The following is a 17,308-nucleotide window of genomic DNA, read 5'->3' on the forward strand; positions in this document are numbered from 1 at the left end:
TGCTGACTTTTCAGAGTTAATCCACTGCCCAGTGGGAGTTAACAATGTGGTTCTCTCAGTTATTTGATAGCTTTACTTCTGTTAACACCAGGGGTGGATTCTAACTAATTACATTTACTCAGATTACTGTACTTTTTGATATATTTTGAAATCAGTCCTTTTACTTCCACCTATAAGTAAGTTTTAACTAGAGTTGCTGTACTTTACTTGTGTATAATACTCGTGAACTTTTTCCACCTCTGTCGACTACACAGTAGAGAATAATTCCACATCACATTCCAACAACCTTGGACACAGAAAAACTGGAGTGTTCAACATTTCAGGGTTGATTTAACTCCAAATGTGTCATTTTAACTCCATTCTGAGTATAATGGCCATCAGTGTTTAAGTTATTTCACAGTGTTGATTTACCAGTGTTAGTTTACCTCTATAGAGTCAAACTGAGCTAAGCTCAGGCTGTGATGTGTTGGCAGAGTTTCCCATCATGCCCTTGGGCAGAGCGTTTAGATGTGTTTTATACATGTTTAGTTGTATTCAGATGTTGCGTGTTGTACAGTGATCCCTGTTGAGGTTCTTATAGTCATATTTCTGGTGGCTTGTTGTTTTTGATGTGAGACACATTTGCACCATGAGTGACGTTTCCACTGATCCTCTTGTAACGTGTTACTTTGGTAAATTTTAACCAGAGTAACTGTACTTCTATTAGAGTACAATAGTTGTGTACTTTCTCCACCTCTGATAAACTCTGAAAATTGTCATGGATCATCTCACTTGACATATAAAGGATTGAGGAGTAAGGATTAAGTACCATCTTAAAACACACACACACACCTAGGGTCCTTGCCTCTGTTAGGGCCCTTGTTGTTAGTCTAACTTTTCGCTCTGCTGACATACGTAGCAGCAGAGTAAACTATGTCTTGTATTGTTTTGTGTATGCTTCCAGTGCATCTTATCCTATAGCAAAAAATGGTATTTAAAGTTGAAGTGATACCAGTGAGCTTAATCCAAATCTAATTCTCAAAGTTGTGATTAAAGTGAAAGATAATTTTAAGATATTTATAAGGGCTTGATTATTAAAAGTAACATAAATTACAGAAATCTATCAAACTGGGCTATAAATTACCCTTCAGTTTTACTTATTTTGCTTTACAAATATATAGCTGACATAGGTGGAAAAAGTACTGTTTATTTAAAATTAACTAAAGTTTAAGGACATCACTGGTCTATGATTCTTCTCAAGTAAAAGCAAAAAGTAATATAAAATGGAGTGCTGGATTGCACTTAAAAATGTAAATATGATCTTTCCATTCTGTGGAATATGATTTTTTTGACCTTCAAACGCTTTTTAAAACAGGAGACTATGAATATCTACATTGTTTGATTAATAGCACTCCTTCATAATAAGTAGCAACAATTCAACTGAATTTTTTTACGTAACTTGGACTCCTTCCCTAGGTGGGCTATATAGTAACTGACTTGGGGACAAAAAACTACCAAATCCCTCTACTTAACAGAGAGGTCCCCCTTTTCCCGTCTTAGTTTCTGTGTTTTTACTCGGTAAAAAATGCAATGTAAATGCAGAAGAGTTATATTCTTTATTTCATAACGTACCTAAAGAAGTTAATGTGCACAAGTTCATTTGGTGTGTCAAAGGTGAGAATTGAAGATACGGACGAAGTCGAGGAAGACGAGTCTTACCATTTCCCAGCGTCTTTAAATACATCTTTTCCAACAGCACTTCCGCAACTGCAGGAAGTGACGACACAGGTAGCAAGTCGTCTGTTTCTTCGTGTGGTTACAGCTTTGTAAGTGTTGATGCTTTTTTTTAACGATTTACTCAACGCTCGTAATGTACATTCCCGTTGACGCCAACAAATGTAGATTGTTTTCATTATTGTGACCGGATATTGCGACCAGGGGGGCGAAATAGTTGTTTTGGATCCTTAATATTGGTGTTTGTCTAAGTTAGCATGCTAGCGCTGTTGTAGCCGTTGAGACTAGCAGGCTTGTGTACCTTTATCAACAGGGATAACAGCGTATCTGTCTCATAATATGTGTTTCATTCGTTAAAAAAATAAACATTGATTAATTTAATGTTGTCCATATTTTGTTTAAGTCTTTGAATATTTGATTTGTGAGAAAACTAAAAGTTATAGACACAATTGAAAATTGTTCATACAAGTAGCATAACATGTTGTCCGTCCGTCTCTTTAAGCTGGAACTATATATGTTATGTGATTTTAGTTTTCAGAAACTACCTTTAAAAGATATTTTACCTGTGGAAATATATTCTCCCGTTTTTGCTGATGAATTTAACCTGATAACTAAACCACTTATTTTTCGTTGAATTGTTTGCAGAGCATGCTTGGTTTTTTTTTATAACCACTGGTGTTTTATATCAATTTGAGAAGTGCAAAGACTGCTGTAATGTTAGTGGGTGGCAGGTTGACTTCATGGTTGTGTTCTTGCCTTCCCACCCAGAAAGATCAGTCCTTAAAACTTCATGTTTATTACCTTCATGCATTGCCACTATAGAGCCATCCAAGATGACAACAGCTGCAAGACCAACATTCGAGCCAGCGAGAGGAGGTCGGGGTAAAGGAGAAGGGGATCTGAGTGCCCTGTCCAAGCAGTATTCAAGTCGAGATCTACCAGGTCACACCAAGATCAAGTACAGGTCAGTAGATGAATCATGGATTCCACGGAGACTTGCATCCTAAGCTGTGTTTTGGTGTATACTGTTTATGTCTTTGCCAGACACTGATTAACATCCAGTGTCAAACTCTGTGAACTGTTATTGCTGCATCTGCTTAGTAAGGCTGTAAATAAATGTTGAGGATATTAACTGTTTTATTCATTCCCTGCTTTTAGGCAACCAACCCAGGATGCCCCTGAGGAGGTGCGTGCCCGTGACTTCCGCAGGGAGCTGGAGGAGAGGGAGCGTGTAGCTGCACGTGAAAAGACCAGGGAAAGGGGGCCAAGAGGTTGCTTTTCTGCTGATAATACATTTAGTAATATTCCAAAGTGAAATATGTTACTAAATGGTCTTGATATAACAATAATGCATTGATTCCTGTTTTCAGAGCACACCACATCATCTTCATCATCATCATCATCTTCTAAGAGGCCCAGACTGGATCAGATCCCAGCAGCCAACCTTGATGCAGATGACCCACTAACTGATGTGAGTGCTTTCTCTGCACGGCTGAGTGGACACTTAGACGTGATTAGTGTTGCCTAACAAAGTATGCTTGGTTTTTAATAGGATGATGAGGACGAGGACTCTGAGGAGGACAGTGACGACGATGACACTGCAGCTCTTCTGGCAGAGCTAGAGAAGATCAAGAAGGAGCGTGCTGAAGAGCAAGAGCGCAAAGTAAAGTATTGTTTCAGGCTGAAGTGTTTCTACATGCTCTCTGACCAGAGCAGCACAATTACATAATGAGGACATGATTTTATTGTTCAGAGGACAAATGTTACCTCTTTGTATTAAACACTTTCGCTGCTCATCTGTCCTAGGAGCGAGAGCAGAAGGCTGAAGAGGAGAGAATCCGCATGGAGAATATCTTGAGTGGAAATCCACTGATTAATTTGGCAGGGCAGCAGCAACAGGCAAACCAGAATCAGAATACTTTCAGGGTCAAGAGAAGGTATGCCATCATTCAAATAATGGTTAATGAGGTTAGAGAAAGGTAAGTGTTCTTCACTTCACACAGATGTCATGATTTAATTTGATCATATTTTTCTAGATGGGACGATGATGTTGTATTCAAGAATTGTGCCAAAGGAGTGGATGAAGCACGGAAAGAGAAACGCTTTGTCAATGACACGCTGCGCTCGGAGTTCCACAAGAAATTTATGGAGAAATATGTAAAATAAAGGACTTTATCATCATTATTTTAATCATTTTTATTTCACTTCTTTGTTACCTTTGCCAGTAATAGTTGATGTTATTCACGTGCATTGTGAATGAAAATGCATTGTTTGTACAAATAAAACCCAGAAATAATGTACATTTGTTTGAGTTGACTTAAATTGTTGCAGTAAAGCTTATAGAAATGTAGTCATAATTCAGCATCAAGTTGTCTGTTTTTTTTTCTTTATTTCAATAAACATAAGTTTGTGTAAAAAGTGTGCAAGATTTTCTAAAAGAAATGTCAGTCATTATTTTATGATGACCTGCTTATCACTCCAAATCTAACTTTTTCTAATCTTTCTGCCTTGAAACTGGATTCATGTATTGCATATTTTTACTGAGCAAACTTTTCAGTGGATAATTTTGACTTTTAATATGGGCATGTAGATATAGTCTTTTCAGGAAAGAAAACCTCAAACACTTCTGTACAAACCCATTTTCTGTAATACTTAGATGTCACACCAGGGGAGTAATGCACTAAATATCAATATCGCTAAGCTTTGCTTGTGGACACAGGGCAACTTTCAGATAGACGTGGTTTTGGCTCTGTTCTGGAGTCTCAGAACCTTTGTGCTTTGTGGTTAACCAGCCCGTATTCACAGCAGTTTAAACCGGCACAGAGTGGGAGGATGTTACCCCATGATACCATGGCGGTTTCTTGTGTATTGATTTTTTGGTTCGCAATCTCTTCAGCTTCACCTGGAATTCTGTTGATGTCCAGATCGCAACCAATCATTTTGTCTCCTCAGCAAACCCCTATTTCTAGACCTTGAATATGACGCCCACTGATGATGTCATGGTTTGCGAGGAAAAAAATAAACTATTGGTTCCAGCTGAGAAAAAGAGCAAAAATATGGTCAAAATTGTCAAAATGGGCAGAGGGTGGCAAAAAATGTTGCAGAAACGTGGAAAAAAAGAAGTTAGAAGATAGGCGAAAAGTGCTTATCAGTGGCAAAAATTTGTTGAGGTGGCAAAAATGGGGAAAGATTTTTCCAAACACATTGCAAAAATTTGTTGAGAGTTGCAAAAAAAGCACAAAAGACCAGCAAGAACAAGCAAAAAATGGGTGAAAAAGATGCAAATAAAGGGAGATGAGTGGGAAAAATGGGCAAAAAGCATCATTCAAGCAGTGTTAATTTTGGCAGCTATTTTTTTCATTTTAGGCAGAGTAGCTACAGCTACATTGTCTTACTGATAGATTCACCCACACTGGAAAAATATCACAGATTTTGAATGTCCGACAAAAACTACACTTCGTTTTTGTCAGTTGTAGTCATCACAGATCTATTTTAGTTAATTTTTGTCATGGAAAAAAAGGGTGTCAACGAAAATTTTTAGTCATAGTTTTAGTTGACAAAATTAACTCTGCGTTCAAGCAGCAAAAAATGTGTTAAAAAATGAGAAAGAGGGGAAAAAGTAGCAATGTGTAGCATAAATTGTAACCTGGCACACCAGATGGATGTGTGACACATCCATCTGGTAAACCACTCATACACAGCATTTGGGAAAGGGCAGAGCCTTTAAAAAATACTTGAAGGGTGATTTTCATATCTTTATGCACCAGTTGGAGCAACAAAAGATGATTTAGTCGCTACTGAGCTGCACCCCTACTGAGGATTAAACTCCATAGAGAACTGCATAACGTGAACCATGGCGACAGTAGACATGTCAGTACGCCGCTTTTGTCGTTTATGAAAAGAAAACAACTCACTGCTGTTCTTTGTTCTTTTAACAAAAAAAAACTGTCAAGTTCTGATAAAACTGACGCTTTAGCAGCATCCACACTAATGTCTTTTGCCATAATTGCACCGGCCTCTTGTTGCTGCTTGTTTACGTCACAACTCTGCCAAGCCAGAAAGTACTGCCCCTCGACACTGATTGGTCCTGTCACTTCTAACCGGGCCCAAACGGTTCAGACAGGAGCATGGACTGTAGAAAGAATTGGACAAACCCTGTGTGACATCTGCTCACAATAGGTAGACTCAAACTGCTCTGGAAGTCAATCTGCGGGGGCTTTCATATTGAAATCACTGTCTCAGCCAAACTTTGGATCAACCCAATGGCCCGCCCTCTAAGCTCAACTTCCTGTCAGCTAGCTAGCTATCATTCTGGTTGACAGAAACATACCTTCTGCCTGTTGAGCTATCTGTCAATCAAATGAGACATGCCAGTCAGTTGGCAGTGAGGTTTTTCCTAAATATAATCTAAACAATGGTGGTACGAACAAAAAAACACCCCCCATACAGTGAGAGCACATGAAGACATTAGCTAATGAGACATGTTTGGTTTTTTGAACCAGGCTGTAAACCAGTTTATTTCTAGTGTAAAAACCAGATTTTTCACAGGTGTTCAGACAGGATTTCCGGTGTTCCTGAAGCCAGCCTCAAGTGGACACTCGCTGTATTGCAATTTTTTTGCACTTCCGCATTGGCTTTATTTTTCAGGACCAGTGGTTTGCTGCTTGGACAGGGGCTTTGCAGGATGGATTTTCCAGTGAGAAACACGGAAACAGGCATATCCATCTGCTTTGCAAGGTTACAAAAATTGGTGATAAGTGGCAAAAAAAAGACAAAATGGGAAGAGAAGATTGCAAAAATTAGTCTACACCAGAGGGCAAAAAATGGGCAATAAAGGGCAAAAATCAGATGAAAGTGGCAAAAATGGGATAATTGACTCCTGTTTAAACAGGGCAACAAAGGCAACAATGCCAATAAGTGACAAAAGTGGGAGATAAATGGAAAATGGGCAAAAAAAATCAGAAGTGGCAAAAAGCAGTGGCAAAAATTAACATAAAGCAGCAAAAATGGGTTAAAAGTACCAACAAAAGTCATGGCCAAATTGGGCAAAAAGCTAGAAAATTTGCAAAAATTGGTTAAAAGTTGCAAAATAAGTTGCAATGATGAATAGACAATGTGTTGAAATGTGTAAAAAGTAGCAAAAAGAGATAATTCTGATATCAGAACCCAATATTAGCTTGACATACTTTTTAGCTCCAAAATGAGGCAATTGTTAGCCAGGATGCTAGCACCAGTGCTGATGATCTAACACACATGTATTAATATAATCAATAAATCACAACTGGGGAGGGTCCGTATTTTTATTTTTCAGGGGCCCAGCCAATCTCTAGGGCAGGCCTGCTGGGAGATGCTGATGTAGTAAATGGATGTAGAAATTCAGAGACAGAATATTTGGGGGATTCTTTTATGTTGTTGCAAACTATTTACCAAGTAATGCGTGGATATGTGCGACAACTTATAATTTCGATGCAAATCATACCTTGAATTTACCTTTGTTAACCACCTGCTATAAAAACAAAATGTCCTGAACACAGTCGAGGGCTCATGATCTACAAAAGCAGCCAGGATAGCTTTTGACACCAGAATCAGCCCGAAGGGGGCGCCATCTCCAACAATGATCTCCTTGTGACAGGATAGGGAGGCTGCTGGGAAAAGATGGCAGCTTCCTTTTGTAAATAGGGATTTGCTGTTCTTCGACGGGGCTTTTAAAGACTTTCCCCAGTTGATACACGGACCTCCAACGCACACTCGGGGTTCTTAGAATCACGTAGAACAGGAGAAGATGGAGAAAAGCGGGAGCGTCGACAGTTTGGGCTCGAAACGCTCCTCTTCTCGACAGCCAAGTGTTGATTCATTGTCCAGGTAGGCGAAACCCACCACAACACAGCACGTTTCAAGCTAGCGAAAAGTTTTTAAACAAACAGAGGGTGTTACATTTATGTGGTAGGTGTTTAAACGAACACGTTTTTGTTATAATGCAGTTATTGTAACACTTCAGAAATGACAGGGTAACCACAAATACTGCCATGAGATGAACTAACTGCCATGTAACGACCACCGACGTTGGCAGTAAATTAGGGCATCATTTAATGGCCGCTGTCATTGTCGCCCATTGTGCAGTTAAACCAACGACATGTATTAAATAAGGTTTGATAAACAAATCAAGTATCCATCTGTTGTCCAGTTATTAAGAGTAATGTAGAGATTATACACTTTCAGTCTGATGATGGTGCAAATACAAAATATCCACTTTAAGATTATTGACGATTTCATGTATTTGATGAAAAAATAACGACAACGACAACAAAATATATTAATGACAAGGCATAAACTATGCTGCTCATCACAACTGCTCTCCTTTTGTCATTTTTTATGACAATTTGATTCACGATTGGTTAACATGTTTTAAACCTGTTGTAATTGCTCTTTTAGCTCGTAACAGACACACCTGCTCACTCTCTTTAGTGGTAAAGTTTCTTGAATCAGTACCCATAATGCATTGCTACTTCAGGGGATCTTCAAGGTTTTTAAATCATAAAATCTGATATGCATGTCTTGAACTAAAAGGGTAATTTGTCAATTATTCGATGAAATTTTGATTTCCGTATGATTAGGATAAGATGAGAAACAATTGTCTTTACATTCCTGCTATACCTTTAACTTCCTGTCATCCTTTGTCCTGCTTTTCTGTCATCAGTACTTCCACTTCCCGCTCTGACCGCTCTGCCCCCACCAAGCCACCCTCCGCCATGTCCTCGGATTCTGTGGCCACCTCTGCAGAGCTCTCACCAGAGATGAGGGTAAGTTGCCTGCATGCCATATTAAATGATAACGCTTTAAAATATCTGAAAGTTTAGGAAGTCTTTTGATAGTTAAAGCAAAGCATCCTTATTCCTCTCAATTGTGCTGCTTCAGACTCTTCTTTTCTGCACCTTTCAGGTTAAGCCCAAAGCTTCTGCAAAGGTATGTAGTATCTTACCAATTACGTAATGCAAAACGTGTCTTTGAAAGTGGCTACACCTCAAGAAACTGCTCCACATTTTTGATCTATTGTATGTATCTATTTTTTGCAGAAGGTGTTCAGAGAATCAGACAAAGAGGAACCACAGCTACTACCGAATGAAACTGTGCAAGACATGGGTACATTTTTCTTGGTGCTGCAATAACTGTTACGACCAAAACTGCTTGGATTTTGAGAAATGGCCTTCTCCAAATTATGACAGTGATTTTTTTTTACTTGGATAAATAAAGTTTTCTTTCCTTTTTTAGCCCAAGATGTCACCTACTTCTGTCCTTTCATTGGCGCACTGAGAGGAACAGTGACCGTTACCAACTACAGACTTTTTTTCAGATGCATGGACAGGGTATGTTTGGTGATACTTTTTTCTTCTAAAGAGCTGTAAAAAAGGAGGAATCATCTTTCTAACTGTTTCTTGTTTGATTACTAGGAGCCAGCATTTGTCTTGGACCTTCCACTTGGTGTGGTGAGTCGTGTGGAAAAAATTGGAAGTGCTTCAACCCGGGGGGACTTATCCTATGGGCTGGTTTGTAAGGTGGGTAAAATGTAGAAATGACTTCACTTGTTTTTGATGACACTTTGCACAAGCAGCCTTTATCTGTGATGTAGAAACACTGTCAAAAGCAAGAGGAAGGGATAGAGGGAGCTGAAAAGCAATGTCTATGTCCTTTTGTCTCCATATCTGGTGTCTCAGCTGCTATTTAAAGCTTCATACATCCAGATGTTGACCAAGAGTTTGATCTTGACCCCTCTCCTCTGCTTGCTTTGTGCAGGATATGCGTAATCTGCGATTTGCACACAAGCAAATGGATGACACACTGAGGAAGTCCATTTTCGAAGTACTGATGAAATTTGCATTTCCTGTTTCCAATGGACTGGTGAGTGATCCTCAGCCACACTGTGTCACTGTATCTCTGCACCCTCTTTTGACTGACCAACATCTCCCTTTCCTCCACAGCAAATCTTTGCCTTTGAATACGGGCAGGTCTTCCCTGAAAATGGATGGAAAGTGTATGATGCCATCTCTGAATACAAAAGACTGGTACTTAAAACTCACAAGGTCACACTACTGAGCTTCTTTTTAAGGAAAGTGCATCACTCTTGGCTGTTTTATGTTTTTTTAAGGGTATACCTAATGAAAGCTGGAGGATAACAAAAGTAAATGATCACTACGATGTCTGTGACACCTACCCATCCACTCTGGCGGTGCCGGTCAACATACCAGACGAGGAGCTGAAGAGAGTGGCTGCTTTCAGGGCAAAGGGCAGGATCCCAGTGAGTGATCAATTTGCAGCAAAAACTGCTGTTGCTCTTGTGGATTTGACTGTCAGTCATGATCGTCTTTTGTTTTCTGTGTGCAGGTGTTGTCATGGATTCATCCAGAGAGCCAGGCGACAGTGACACGCTGCAGCCAGCCGATGGTTGGGGTGAATGGAAAGCGCAGCAAAGAGGATGAGAAATATCTCCAGGCCATCATGGATGCTAACGCTCAGTCCCATAAACTTTTCATTTTTGATGCCAGGCCCAGTGTCAACGCTGCTGCCAACAAGGTTTATCAATGTTTAAGATCCTAACACTTATTAAGGATGCAAAATCTTGGATTTTTTGCCTATTGAAACTCATTTTGCTAAACTTCAGACTTAATGCTTATCTTATAAGGTGAAACAAGGGATGGGAAAGTTTTTTGAATATTCAGTTAGTATAAGTTAGTATTATCAGGTAAAAAAGATAGCTTCTTCAGTTAAAATTAGCTCCAAAATTAGCAATGCATGACCTGTTATGCGTTAGCATCAATCTAATGAACTCAGATGTATACCTCTTTTAATTTTAATTTTCTTGCAAGTATTACCTACTAATAGCGACATCATGCCTATAATATTGTGCATCCTTAATAAATGTTTTTAAAGAAATTAATTCCAAGTTACTCTCAGTAACTGTTTGGCGGGGGCTAAGGCCTGTTAAAACCCAGCTTTAACAATTTCTGCTTCTTCTTGTACTTCAGATGAAAGGGGGCGGATATGAAAGTGAGGATGCATATCAAAATGCTGAGCTGGTGTTTCTGGATATTCACAACATCCATGTGATGAGAGAGTCTCTCCGTAAGCTGAAAGATGTGGTCTACCCCAACATCGAGGACTCTCATTGGCTCTCTAACCTTGAGTCCACTCACTGGCTCGAGCACATCAAGGTGAACATGATGAATTAACTCTAAACTAAAGATGGAGAAGAGCTAAACTAATTTAGAGGAGCTAAATCCCATTTTCCTAACCAAATGTTGAGATTAAATGTGTGCTTTTTAGCTTATCCTGGCAGGAGCGCTGAGGATTGCAGACAAGGTGGAGTCTGGGAAAACCTCAGTGGTGGTGCACTGCAGCGATGGTTGGGACCGCACAGCCCAGCTCACCTCGTTGGCCATGCTCATGTTGGATGGTTACTACAGAACCATCCGTGGGTTTGAGGTGCTGCTGGAGAAAGAGTGGCTCAGCTTTGGCCACCGCTTCCAACTGGTAAACACATTAATATGAAAATAGACAATTTCAGATGCCACATGATTTAAAGGTTTGTTTGAAATGACTAATTTTTCTCTATTCATCTCTTAAAGCGCATTGGTCATGGAGATAAGAACCACACTGATGCAGACAGATCGCCTGTGTTTATTCAGTTCATTGACTGTGTATGGCAGTTAACCCGCCAGGTAAGAAATTAGAGGGGTATGAAAAAAATATTTTTTGCCATTTTGTGGAAAATGTGGAGCTACATCGTGCTGCTCAGCATGGTGAGCTGCTCATGCCATCTTTAAAAGATTGCACACAATCCTGGCTGTTTTGTTTGGCTGTAAAAGGCAAAACGGAGGTAATACAGCAGGACTGCTGCATTATGTTGTACCAGAGCAGATCATTTAGACAATCTGGATAAAACTGATAATTGCATGTCTTTTTTCCTCTCGGGAACTAAGGAAAAGGTAGTGCTGCTGTAAAACTTGATTTTGATTGATATTGTGCTTTTGACACCAAAACAACATGTTTATGCATGTATTATTGTACAGGGATAACATACATAGGTGTATTTGTGTATGTGAAATGATGAATAAATAGTTGTATGTAAGTATGTATACATAGAGATAATTACATGGTCGCAATCCTGGTTTGTCCTGATCCACGTTTTCAAATGACCCTTAAAACTTGCAAAGCTGGAGCAAATCCTGACTGAGAGAATTAAAATGATTCATAGTGTGCTCCCTTTGAATGATACTTCATTTCGCCAAAGATGGAACATGGACATTAAAGATGATGCCAAAAAAAAACTGATGATGCCTGTTAAAGGTTGTATTGTAAGACTTTTGCCAGAGGACAAACAATGAGGTTTGCAGTAATTAATACACGTACATTGAGTGTGACAAAAGAGACATTTTTGAAACAAAAAGAAAAAATAAAGACAGGGAAATCTCTTTGAGTTATGTAGAGGATTCTGTGGAGAAAGCCAATGAAAAGAAAAAGCTATGCAGATATGCAGATTTAGGAGCAGAAACTGAACAATGAGGATGGAAAGTGATGTTTTTTTTTTTGTAGAAGTGGGGTATAGGGAGTTTATAGCAAGGTCAGCAGTTTCATTACTTAAAGAGTTGGGTTAGGGAGATCTCAGATGAAGCAGTTAGAACTAGTCAGTGAATTTGGATAAGAAGGGATAATTTAAAAAATACAGGTTGACAAAAATCCTCTGCTCCTCTTGTCCTCCTTTACTCTGTTCTTCTAGGGAGTAGGGGGAGGTAGAGCATCAGCCCAGTCAGGCAGGGTTGAGTGCTAGCCCCAGTCAGGGTACATCTCTGTCTCTGCTTTTCCCATCATCTTACTAAGCTCCCACTCTACACTTTACTCTGTCTTCTGTTTTCTGTTGAGTTCTCTGTTCAGCTTCATGTGTAATGCTGGTGTCAGGAATAGTTGTCTTTTTGTAGTTGCATATGAGTCATGCAAGGGTAGGTAGTATCAGCATTGTACCTGCTTGGAGCTTGCATTTACAGAACCTGGGTCTCGAGAAAGTGACAGTGCTGTTTGGGCTGTGACGGCCATGTGGAAGGGTAGGTAAGATGGAGGATGCCTTCATGCGAGCATGGTGGCCAGTGAGAATTAGCAGAACATCACTGTTCAGTCCTCTGAAGGTGTCGTGGGACGAGCCAAACAAAAGACTAACAACGGAGGGTTCCCACTTAGCAACCCTGGCGAAGTGCTGTCTTTTTGTTGCCCCACGGTCTTCATTGTTGACTTGTGGGGGCCAATATTATGGGCCTAACTAGGTTAACAGGTTTCTTTGTTGACGTCAAATGTGATCTAGACAGTTGTTAAGAATGAAGGTGTTACAAGTGTGGGGATGAAGAGATATATATGAACAAAAGTAAACAAAAGATAAATAATCCTTAAGACGTTTTAATGACACTAAAGAAACTGTTTTGATTTCAGTTTCCTGCTGCATTTGAGTTTAATGAATATTTCCTGGTAACCATCCTGGACCACCTGTACAGCTGCCTGTTTGGGACATTCTTGTGTAACAGTGAACAACAGAGGATGAAGGAGGTATGATTGTGGTTGCAAAATAAATATTATCATGAGTGAGTAGTGGAAACTTATTTTTCTTTATGGAGGTTTGTGATTGCTGTAATGGCTTGACATCAACACCTTTAATTTTACAGGAGATTCCAAAGAGGACAGTGTCATTGTGGTCTTACATAAACAGCCAGCTGGAGGATTTCACCAATCCTCTGTATGTGAACTATTCCAACCATGTGCTGTTCCCTGTAGTCAGCTTACGTCACCTGGAGCTTTGGGTTGGCTACTACATCCGCTGGAACCCTCGCATGAGACCTCAGGTATGTCAGAAATCCCGTCCAGTGTTAAACCCCTGACATCAGCGTGTTTCCTTTTTATGTGTACTCCATAATGCCCTATTATTGTTGCTGAAGTTGAGCTTTACTATTCCCAGGAACCGGTTCACCAACGCTACAAGGAGCTGCTGGCAAAGCGTGCCGAGCTGCAGAAGAGAGTGGACGAGTTACAGCGAGAGGTGACCAATCGCTCGGCCTCCTCCTCCTCTGAGAGGGCGGGCTCCCCGACACGCTCCATCACTCCAGTGCAGACCTTTGTTTGACACCTGCTGACCCTCATTCAGGTCGCAGAAGCTGGTTTCTACCTGTGAGGAGTTGCTGTATAGTAGTCACAGGTCACAGCTGTGGCTGTAAAGGACCTGTTTGTGTTTTTAAGGTGACACATTGTTGAAACACTACCATCTAAAGCCTGATTCAGCAGATTACTATATTTGCATCTCTCACAGGTTATTTGGGTCTCAGACTGCTTACTACAGCCATATTGTTCTCTTACCCCACAGTTCAGAGGACACATAACCAGAATAGTGAGTACTGTTTAGCATATCGGGCTACCTACAATCAGTGTTTTGAATTACGCTAAAATGCGGGTAAATTATATAAATGCCTTATACACTTCATAGGAACACTTGCTTCATTCCTTCACATTACAGCTGTTTTGTTTGATTTGCATTTGAAAGCAATACTGCTGAAGCAATTGTGAAAGTTTCATTGCTTATATAATAACTTACACTAGCACTAAAACTGCCTTAACGGCTCCCGAGTTGTTTGATATTCTATTATGTAGCTAAAGGGCTGTAATGTTAGCATTTTCTTATGTTAAAACTAGTCCTAGAGTGCATTAAAATACCTGTGCTTTTAGATTGTTATGACCAGATATTTTTATGAACACATAATGTGTAATGCATAGCATTCCTCTCATCGATAGAGTAAAGTTTTTTAAGTTTAATTTTTCTAACAAGTTACTATAATTTATTATCCTTAAGTTGAAAGCTTGTATTTATGGTTCACAAACACTCAGTCTCATGTCTGAAATTGATCTGTTGCATTCCCATGCTACATTAATAAGCAACACAAAATATGCAATAGTTCATTTTGTTCCATACACTAAATGCTTGAAGACATTTATTAATGATGCTTTTTAAAGCTGTCAGCTGATATTGTTTTTATGCAGCAGAATGTCTGACTAATATGTAATGAGTGTTTTTTTTTCTAGTTTAACAAATGATTGAAAATCTGTTCCTTCTTCTGAACAACTTATTAAGAGATAAGTGTTCACAGTTTCTATTTAAGCTTGTTACTGAAAATGAATGAATAAAGAATAAGTAAGCTTTTCATGTTTGCACATGAAAATCTGAAATAAACATGCAGCTCAACCTAGAAGGAGTTGGTATGGTTTTTGACATTAAAGTGCTGTGTTCACAACAGGTTTTTTGTTTGTTTGTTTAAATAGCACACTCTTTGACTATCGCACTTAAAAACTGACTTTTAAATCCTTAATACTGATCAGAGTTCAGTGTAATTAAATATCTTGAACCTGAAACATATTTTTCTGTTTTTTTCCACTAGGGATCAAAGTGAATTTTTTAATCTGTAAAATTTTCTGCCTTCATTTTTTATAATCAGGACTTCTAAGACAAAGAATTTATATCACTCAACAGTCAGTTAATCTGGTGACCACTCACAGTCATAGAGTTAATCTGGTGAATAGTCAACAGTCAGACTTAATCTGGTGATGAGTCAGAGTTAAACTGGCGATCACCCAACAGTCATACAGTTAATCTGGTGGCCACTCAACAGTCATAGAGTTAATCTGGTAATGAGTCAGGGTTAATCTGACTCTATGACTCAACAGTCATAGAGTTAATCTGGTGACCAGTTAACAGTCAGAGTTAATCTGGTGATTACTTAACAGTCATAGAGTTAATCTTAAAATAATTTAATTAAGATTAATTTATCTACCTTGTGTATATCGGCCTGCATCCTTGTATACTGTATACTTCTGATCCTGTCGAGTCAGCGTTCTTTGCACATCAGCCATTAGAGGGCTTTCAGTACAACTACACCCTGCCTATAATGCAGCTCTGTATGTATGGCTCTATTAACCACAGTACAGGCAGCATTAATGATGCTCACACTGGTTACAGATTTAGTATTCACCATTGAGTCTCAGGGCTCTCATTTGGTCAAAGTAGGAAGCAGCACAGTTTTCTGTAAACTTACAGAGACTCATTGGTATACTTCTTCCTTACCTGACTTCTGTCCTGTTTTCAAACATATAGAGTCATACACTCAGATCTCATAACTAGGTCAATTTAAAAACACCAAGGTTGAGTAGGCTACTGAATGGGGGAAGACTGCTTTTAGAGTTGCTGCACTTATTATGTAGAACAATGTTCAAAAGAGGGCAAAGCTGCTCTCTCGTATCATGTGTTAAAGAACTAAGGTCTAAACTACTAAAGAGAATTACAACTGTTTAAAATGTGGAAACACTGAAACATGGGTTTGCAAACATCAGTGTGATTATGAACATGTATGTAACCCCTTTTATTTGTTCATGTTTTTACTTGTATTGCTGCAGGAACGAGACATGGGCCTCAGTGGTTCCTCTGTACTGAAATAAACGGTAAATTATTGCTGTTCACCCCCCAAATTCCTGACAGTGATCAAATACTATCAGGACATGACTGCATTTTAACTAGTTACATAAATAAAGGTTCAAACACGTTTCAATCAGAAGAGACTTAATATGAGTTCAACAATGATTTATTTTACAAGTTTGAAAATGTTTGAAATTATGAAATGTCTTTGGCAAACAGACTTCCATCGTCATGTTTTTATGAACTTGAAGGGGTAGCGAGGCTGACAGCAGGATAGAATACCCCCCAATGAAGTCTAGATACTGGAGCTAGTGATGAAAGGAGTAGGATAAGGTAAGTAAGATTTCTGAGGATCAGATTCCAAGGACCTTGACCCGGACAACAATGAGATGTAATGGATGTGGCTGGGGAGGAGGAGGGCTGCAGCGTTCACTGAAACAACAGATTGACTGTGTAGGAGAGAGAACAGATTTTAAAACATGACAGCTGCAGGATGATTAGATCGAGAGAGGTTGTTAGTTAGAAAATATCATGTTTTCTATTGGAATGATGTAACATAGTTAAGTTTGGCTTAGAGTTGGCAGGCTACCAGAAGTAGTGGTCAAGGAATGTACTTTTATTGGAATGAAGTGGTCACATGAGGTGCCTCCCTGAATCGGGCGTCAAGTGTATAAATGATTGTCAAAGTGTGCTTTCTTTGTCTTTGGCCTGTGCATCTGTCAATGACTGCAGCTGCAAGTGAATTCTGAGAGATCCCCAGTCTGTGTCTGTGAAGTTTCTGAATCTTCCTCTCGTGTCAACATTTTTTTTCCGTATAACAGAAGTTGTGGTTGAAAGACTAGAGCTTAAGTGAGTAGAATCCCATACCAGCCAATTACCAGAGCAGGGAAAGAGAGACGTGAGAAAGTCATTACTTATGAATGACAGGATAAATGGAAATTAATCTGTCTTCCTGCTTGAATTTAAGATAAGTTTCATTTCTTTAACTCTGTTTACATCATGTGGTACAGAGTCTAATTTTTCACATTTTTCATGGTAGTGATTAACTTAGTAACACTGGACAAATAAAAAGGAGGGTAAAAAATGTCTTGTGTTGTCCATCAG

General features: G+C 39.3%; 2 protein-coding genes across 2 annotated transcripts; both read left to right on the forward strand.

Moving 5' to 3' along the window:
• Positions 1–1,739: 1,739 nt before the first annotated feature.
• Positions 1,740–4,011, forward strand: cwc15 (CWC15 spliceosome associated protein homolog). The gene is made up of 7 exons (XM_041801713.1): positions 1,740–1,805; positions 2,536–2,677; positions 2,872–2,984; positions 3,084–3,184; positions 3,266–3,376; positions 3,520–3,650; positions 3,750–4,011. The coding sequence occupies exons 2-7, from the start codon at positions 2,547–2,549 to the stop codon at positions 3,877–3,879; spliced, it is 717 nt and encodes a 238-aa protein (XP_041657647.1). The 5' UTR covers positions 1,740–1,805; positions 2,536–2,546; the 3' UTR covers positions 3,880–4,011.
• A 3,353-nt stretch (positions 4,012–7,364) lies between these two features.
• On the forward strand, positions 7,365–15,095 carry mtmr2 (myotubularin related protein 2). The gene is made up of 16 exons (XM_041802217.1): positions 7,365–7,575; positions 8,411–8,513; positions 8,653–8,676; positions 8,787–8,853; positions 8,983–9,077; positions 9,162–9,266; positions 9,505–9,609; positions 9,690–9,773; positions 9,857–10,006; positions 10,093–10,281; positions 10,734–10,919; positions 11,032–11,238; positions 11,334–11,426; positions 13,186–13,299; positions 13,416–13,592; positions 13,706–15,095. Exons 1-16 carry the CDS (start codon positions 7,496–7,498, stop codon positions 13,868–13,870), a joined length of 1,944 nt encoding a protein of 647 aa, XP_041658151.1. The 5' UTR covers positions 7,365–7,495; the 3' UTR covers positions 13,871–15,095.
• Positions 15,096–17,308: the final 2,213 nt, after the last annotated feature.

This window comes from Cheilinus undulatus, linkage group 12 (assembly GCF_018320785.1).
Source record: "Cheilinus undulatus linkage group 12, ASM1832078v1, whole genome shotgun sequence".
Lineage (NCBI taxonomy): Eukaryota > Metazoa > Chordata > Actinopteri > Labriformes > Labridae > Cheilinus > Cheilinus undulatus.

Bases quoted from the DNA above. Each gene is read 5' to 3' on its own strand.
- cwc15 (XM_041801713.1), top strand. From the start codon at position 2,547: ATGACAACAGCTGCAAGACCAACATTCGAGCCAGCGAGAGGAGGTCGG. The intron at 2,678-2,871 runs GTCAGTAGATGA...CCCTGCTTTTAG, and splicing joins CACACCAAGATCAAGTACAG to GCAACCAACCCAGGATGCCC. The intron at 3,185-3,265 runs GTGAGTGCTTTC...GGTTTTTAATAG, and splicing joins CAGATGACCCACTAACTGAT to GATGATGAGGACGAGGACTC.
- mtmr2 (XM_041802217.1), top strand. From the start codon at position 7,496: ATGGAGAAAAGCGGGAGCGTCGACAGTTTGGGCTCGAAACGCTCCTCT. The intron at 7,576-8,410 runs GTAGGCGAAACC...TTCTGTCATCAG, and splicing joins AGTGTTGATTCATTGTCCAG to TACTTCCACTTCCCGCTCTG. The intron at 13,300-13,415 runs GTATGATTGTGG...TTAATTTTACAG, and splicing joins AACAACAGAGGATGAAGGAG to GAGATTCCAAAGAGGACAGT.